Below are 7626 nucleotides of genomic sequence, written 5' to 3' on the forward strand. Positions count from 1 at the left end.
CGAGCAGAGGAGGGGTATTCATCTTTGGTGATCTCTCCCTGTTTCCACTTTTTATGTGCTCCCCTTTTGGCCCTTAGGCTGCCCTGGATTTCTGTGGTCAGCCAGGGAAGCCTCCTGGCCCCTTTCCCCCTTTTGCCTCGCTCGGGGATCGTCTTGCTTTGTGCCCGAAGGATCATTTCCTTAAGGCACAGCCACCCTTCTTGGGCTCCCACCACTTCAAAACTCCTACTCTGCACTGCGTCCTTGACTAATCGCCTGAGTTCATTGAAATCAGCTTTCCTAAAGTCCAGCACTTTCACCCTACTAGTTACCTTACCCACTCGACGTCTTATTGTGAATTCTATTATTAGGTGATTGCTGTCCCCCAGATGGCTACTGATCTGTAGGTCCCCAACCATGTCATCCCCCGTTGCCAATACCAGATCCAGTATGGCATTCCCCCTAGTGGGACCGTGTACTTCCTGTGTCAGGTGGAGGTCCTGTACACAGGTTAGAAACCTGCGTGAGCGGTGGGACTTTGCTGTCTGTGATTCCCAGCAGATGTCTGGGTAGTTTAGGTCCCCCATGACTACCACCTCTTTAGCTTTTATGGTCTCCGAGAGTTGCCTCAGGAGCCCCCACTGAAGAGGATATTTACAATATTCTGGTTTTGAAACAATATTTTATACCAGCACTCGAGGGGGGTGCGGATAATTCCACCAGCCTGTTTGTGGGTGTGAGGGTCTATAGATTCTTCCTTTATATTACCTTGACCTTATTCTATATACCAACATTGTAAAAAAGCAGCTTAAGTTAATCAAGTTAATAGAGAATAGTTAAAAGTTTCAGATTAAATTAATCGACAATGAAGAATGGATGGCAGAATGGACAAACAAAATAATTTGTAGATGGATGTTGTAAGGTAACATCTATTGGCCAAAAAAAAATATTTGCCATATATTTTGATGCATTATGAACATATAGGATTCTTATAAAATTAAAAAGCTAGGAAGTTCTCATGTTTGTCTAAGATGTAGCAGCAATGTATAAGACTGATGAGATAAATTACTGAATTTAAAAAAAAGCATAGAAAACATAACAACACTAGGTTGCAAAGCCAAGCACTCAAAAGATGTGACATGCCTGTGCATCGTTCTAATGTTGTTTCTTTGCATTTCCACTCTATTCCATTTCCAAGAGAATCTCAGCATAACTCCATCCATGAAAGAGTGAATCTAGGTTGTATAGTGAAGGCTGTTGTCTCTAGGACTCCTATCTTATTTTCTGCAAATACTGAAAAATGTGTAGTAAATGAGACTGGGATCTACAAGAAGGGATAGGGACTACTTCCTGGTCAAGACAGTTAAATGATACTATGGAAAACTCCTGCCTCTTACAGAGTTCCTCTGCGATATCTGATAAGTCAGCTAAACCAAACTTGGTACGGTTAGCATCCACAACTGTAATTACAGTTATTATCAACAACAGTTATGCTCTGAACAAACTGATAAAAAAAGGTTATATTCTCTTTTTAAAAAGGCAGAATATGAGCATCTCTTATTGAGGTTCCAACATTAGTAAATGCTTCTGACAACCCTGATGCATCTGTTTTCCATTTGAAAAACAGTGATAATAATGCCATATCACACCACAGGGATGTTATCACAATAAAAAAAAAATGTTTGTGAAGCATTCAGATACAGTAACGATCTCCTAAAAATTAATAATTCTATACTCAGAACATAGTTAGTGTACAGTAAATAAGACACAGAAGATTGGAAAGGACTTTTTGGATCACTGATTCTAGCCCTCTCTTACTGCAGGCCTCATGTCGTATCAACCCCTTCATAATTATTAAACTCCACCTTAAAATCAGTTAGGCTCTTTCCCCTGCAGTACTCTCACTGGAAAGCTCTAATGCAGGGGTGGGCAAAGTGTGGCCCAGGGGCCGGATGTGGCCTGCCAGGCCATTCTATCCAGCCCGTGAGGTCCCTAAAAAGTTTAGAAAATTAATATTTATCTGCCCTGGGCTGCCTGTCATATGGCCCTCAATGGCTTGCCAAACTTAGTAAGTGGCCCTCTGTCCAAAATAATTGCCCACCCTTACTCTAATGGCTAGGACTCATCTTCTAATATCCAGTCTAAATTAATCATGGCCAGTTTGTAGCCATTTGATCTAGTACCAACATCAGCCTTAACACTCAATTATATTTACTTCCCAGATGAATTTAGAAACAGCAGTTATATCCCCCCTCAGCCATTATTTTGCTATATTAAATAACCCAAGCTTTTCCAAAGTGCTCTCTTGAAAGAGACAGACAGACCTTTCTTTGCTGAACAATCCCTTCTTCCATTGTTTATAGATGCTGCTTATTCCTAATATACTTCCTGAAGTCTTTATTTGTCCAAATTTGTGTTTGTTTAACATACTGACTTCAGTAAATTCTTGGCCACCTCCACCATCAAGTCCTTAGCTCCTCAATCCAGTTAATTTTAAATATCCCTGAACATACTGCCCTGCTACCTTTCCTCCATTTAACTCTTCACGCCAGGTCAGTCTCTAACCTGCATATCTGAATCTCAATCTTTCCCTCACTAAACATCCTTAGCATTATGTCCTAATCCGACACCGTGGCATGCCTCATGCCCACCTTTCCACCCTTCTGAATTTAAACAAAGGAGTTTCCTCCCGCTCCCCACTGCCTTGGTACCGGGAGATACAGCATTTACAGTAAAGGAAGGCCAATCTTCATGCTCTCAGTTCTGTTGCACAGTGGGAGAAAATCCAGAACAAGCAATATCTTCAGATACATTATCAGCCAAACTCCACAAGTCCTTATTGAGGATGTGCAAACTGAAATTTTTGGGAGCCCATTACTTGGCCAAGTTTGGTCAGATTTTCATGGAGACTGCAAAAGGGAGAGGACTAATAATAAGCTGACTCCCACTGAATCTCAGATCTTTGTTCCAAAACATGGAAACATAAGAATTTGTCAACAGAACAGTTTTAAAACGTTAAAGTGGTACCTCATTCTTGGAAAGAACTTAACTGTTTTTGCTGAAATAAAAAGAAAAAGAAAAAAAAAAGAAAAAAGAATATCAGCCTAAAGTAGAAACCTGGTCTAGAAACTACTTCCCAAACTGTTAAAGTAATAGACAACTAAAACACAATCTAATTATTGAAACTGCCAGAGAACCTTAACCACAAGGATCACTATCTAGAGTGTCTATAAAATATTGAAGAGAAAGAAAAAGCTATTTGCAGACATATAGCTAACTCTTAGAGGTCACAAATACATGCCTAGAATTAAAGAAATGGGTAATCTGATGACAACTACTATTTGTATCAAAGTGCAAACTAGTTACCTGCAGCATAGTTTTGGAAAGAAATCTTTTCCTGATGCATAACACTGTATACTTGGCAAAGTGCATAATACAGAAGAGAGTTACCAGCCACTGAACTAAGAGATTGGGGTACTGCTCAAGACAGGATAATAGATAAACATTGTAATGATCCAATTCACAAATGCAAATTCTATATTCCTAATATATTCCAACTGAAAATTTCTTCAAAGGTGTTTTTGGATATATCTATGCTGCAAAAAATATATGTTCTTAATGCAGGTTAGCTAAGATGAATTAACTAACACAGTTAAAGCAGCAACGAAAACAAAGATATCTTTTATTTACAGGATTTCCTATTTGAAATCAAACCTGTAAGGGAAATGAGGATTTTTTTTGCTGTTTTAACCAGAGTTAGCTATACCAAGTTTGTGAACCAGTCTTAATAATGCAACTTTTTTCTAGTGGCATTCATACTTTCAATGTACTAGGGAATATACTACATACTCAAACGTGTAATAACATGTATTACTTTAGCTCCAAAACATCCTGAAATTTGACATAATCATACCTAACATAACCATAAATATTACCTCTTTGACATTCCTGTTCAGGACAGCAACTGCAGCTAGACGTGTTTTTTTAGCAAGGGAAAAACAACTCATGAAATATACATAGGTTTGCTACTACGGGACCAAGTCTCTATATCTGTAAATTCTTCAGAAGATGCTGTTTAATAATATAATTAAGAATATTATTAAAATAATATAATACCAACACAGAGGGCCTGGTTGTTTTAACTTTATTCTTGTAATAGGACACATTGGAGCAAGTTCAAATAGTCACTGTCTTGGAGGCCAATTCAAAATCCTAGGTGCTTAGGATTCCTTAGAGTCAAATGAGAGATTTAAAAAGTAGGGCTAAGAGGTTTATGTACCCAGGCACTCTATACAGAAAGTGGGAAGTATTCAAAGCCTTCAAAGTGCTATTCAGAAAAAGCCAGAGATGCTTGAAAGTGCTTAATGGTAACCTCTAAAGCATAGGGGTAAGTCTAAACTTCTGTCCCCTTCGCTAGCTTATGTCCCTACTTGAGCTACTTGTAAATTGTCTCTATAATGCACGATACCAACATCCACTATTGAAGCTAGCCACATGGCAATTTTCTGAAGGTCAGCAATTCAAAATCTTCTCATCTCCATTTGCCAATAGCCTAGCAGTTAAGGCACTTGCCTAGGAGCAAGTGAAAGGAGATCTGCTATTGGTAGCAGTAGGGCATTCTCCTGGGAGCCAGTGCCACACATTCTGTCTCCTGCTCCCTAAACACTTAATGAACTGTACATTACACAGGTAGTAATTGAAAACCATAATCCTGGTAGGAGAGACCTTCATCTAGAACTCCCCTCTTTCCAAGGCAGTGCCCTAACCCGTGGGCTACAAAGGCAGACTGCTTTTTGTGTGTTTTCCTTCCAGCCCATTAACTCCTGCTTGCTTGTGCCCAGAGGACCAGGCAAGGTGAAGAGAGTGCTGTCATGTAACCAATTCTACAGCCTCGTTGTAAAGGTTCTCCCTTCCAGAAGAGTGGGAGATCCAATTTTAAATCATGTAAGGGTGAGAGGAGCCTAAAATGCAGGTTGTTTATGCCCCTATGCTGCTGGACAAAACATTCACCACCACATTATAGTTTTTGTTTAGTTATCATTATGGCCCTCTTGGAAAAATGAGGTTTTAAGCATCCGATTCCCATGTAGGACCTATGTCAGTGCCAACTGAGAATCAGGCCACTTGACCTTCCTGGGACTGTTTACATGTTTGAATTCTAACCAACATAAATAAGTCTTTCAGAATCAGTCTTAAAGCATCCCCCAGTGCATTTACTGAGTCAATATTCAAGTACACAATAAAATAAAGCATTTACTGAATGGGAAAGGAGAAAATTATCAGTAAATAAAATACAGGTTATCAAATGTCAATAATATTATGATGAATGCATTGTAATTAACTCCAGTAAAGTATACCTTAGAAATGGAGCTGACATTGTGATGGAGAGCAATGATTGTATATTGCGTATGCAGTATATTAACAATTGTTTTGTGCATATTTTTGCATTTATATGTGACACAACTAGAAGTGCACCAAAAGTGAAATTCTGTGCTGTGACTTTCTTAAAGCAAAAAAGAAAGTGTCAGGTTAAAGGACATATAGCCATAGTGACTTAAAAATCATGCTTGTTTTCCCAGTCCTGGGGGACAATGATGAGACCCCCAGTGTAATGGAGACAGGTTGGAAGAAAGGCAGTTTAAATTACAATGGCCTCTCCAGGTACCCATTATATCAGGCCTTGCAAAGGGACCTTCCAATGAAATCCTAATCTGGCTGGATAGAAGAACTCTTAGGACCTACTTTATACCAATCAAGTTCTTCTAACTGGCATAGAGGAGTGAAAAATGAGGATTTTACCTAGTTTATAAAAATTGATTTATATTCTCTTTTTTTTAAAAAGCTATACTGCATGCATGGAGTTATAGAAATTATTTAAGATCTTTTAGTTTGCTAATAAGAGAACTTGATCCAAGACCCCAGAAGCCATTGCACAAAGAGACTCCCACTGAGGCAGGATCCACTGAAAATGGTATTTTGTATACTGGCTTGCTGAAAGCTTGCATTTCTCAAAATATAAGATGAATTGAAGAGCAAAATAAAGCAGCTCTTTTCTTAGCCTTTAAAGATGCAAAAGGATGTCTTTATTTTGAAAAAGGATTCGTGCTGCTTGTTTCTCCCCTCACTGTAACAGACTGCATTGCAAATGCTAGATACTGACTTCCCATCTCAACTAGATGCAAATCAGATGAAGGTCAGGTTTATATATTAGAATTAAAAAGCAATGTAAAGAGCTACTTGCCTGCATTTAAGTAAGCTGACTGATTTCCTGAGCTCTATATGCTATGTCCCACCAAACTTTTACACAGTACAGTCTTAATCTTTAACACAGAAAGCAGGTAAATCAAACAAAAATGTTCCTGTGATCATCCAGTTCTCCTGCTTGCAGTTTTTTTGCATCCAATTTGTCCGCTTCATAATCCAATGCAAAAAAATGTGTGTGGGGGGGAGGCGGAGGGGAAGAGGAAGCGAGGGAGGCAGGAGCCATCCTGATATATATAAATAAAGTTTGCCATTAACACAAGCAACTCTCACTTCAAAAGGTATTTAAGGCATTATAGGTTGTTCGGAAAGTGAACATCAGATGACATTAGAACTTTGAAAAACAGGATATTTAAAACAACCTTATGTTACAAGCCTTTGTGCATCATAACTCTTACAAACTGGCACTTACTTTGTTTGTTTCATCCTCTAGTGATTTTCTATCTTGATCACCCCTTAAAATGTTTCTATTTGAAGAAAAACAAGTACACAAAAGATAACAACTGAATATAGATAATAGTACAGCATAATTTGCTATTTCTGCAAATATAAAAGACAGCTGACAAATTTTAAAAAGCATTAAAAATATGGTTTACAAAAATTGAAATTTTTTGAGAGTCTTTATTTTAGAAACAGTTTAGGCAGCGGGCCCAGAGGAAAATAGCTGGGTTGGTAGCATGAAGGCATCATTTTGATAACCTCCTTCTTCCATCTAGTGGCAAAAAGTAGTAAAAAAATACCAAAACAAGATCTATGGGAATCTTGTCAAAAGATGTTTCTAAATGCCAGCTCCAAAGATTTACTGATGTGACAACAAGTGGGTGAGTAATGTAGAAAACTTAAAATTTATGTATGAGCTTATAAGGGTGATAGATATGCCTTTACAAGAAATTAGAAAAGTGCATACAATAAAATACAAAAGCTGTTGAAACAAGTTGAATTTTTGTTTTGTAAGTCACTCGTTCATTGCTTTTTCCTACTAGTGAGTCTAATAATTTCCTATATATGAAATTGTCACTATCCAATGCCTCATTCTCAGTCGCCGAGTTATCCTGAGTGGTTCTGAAAAAGTAGCATTTATACAAAATTTTACTGTGATTGCTTAAGAATTTATTCAGTCTTCAGATCTGTCACACAGGCACAACCATGCTAAGAACTAAGAATGATAGTCCTGTGGCATCTGCTGACTTGCAGCTGGGGATGATAGGAGGATAGACTGTATGAATGGGATATTAAAATAAATTCTCATCTTAATTGCTGCTCCTAGGAATCTTGCTATGGTGGAAGAACCATGCAAAGCAGGGTTTAGGTGTTGTGCAAGAGGAAAAAAGTTATTAGGAACTGTCAGATCAAGTAACACCAATGCTACAAATTGTCCAAAATGCC

At 38.2% G+C, this 7626-nt stretch overlaps 1 protein-coding gene across 2 annotated transcripts in view; it reads right to left on the reverse strand.

Annotated features, from left to right (window-relative positions):
* The window catches only part of CUNH4orf33 (chromosome unknown C4orf33 homolog), a 54833-nt gene that overhangs the window by 21298 nt on the left and 25909 nt on the right, over positions 1–7626 (reverse strand). For both annotated transcript variants that reach the window (XM_006015609.2, XM_014520379.2), the window contains exon 7: positions 6653–6707. In XM_006015609.2, the coding sequence (XP_006015671.1) occupies positions 6653–6707 (55 nt within the window). The remainder of the gene's footprint in view (positions 1–6652; positions 6708–7626) is intronic.

Source organism: Alligator sinensis, unplaced genomic scaffold (genome assembly GCF_000455745.1).
Source record: "Alligator sinensis unplaced genomic scaffold, ASM45574v1 scaffold150_1, whole genome shotgun sequence".
Taxonomy (NCBI): Eukaryota; Metazoa; Chordata; order Crocodylia; family Alligatoridae; genus Alligator; species Alligator sinensis.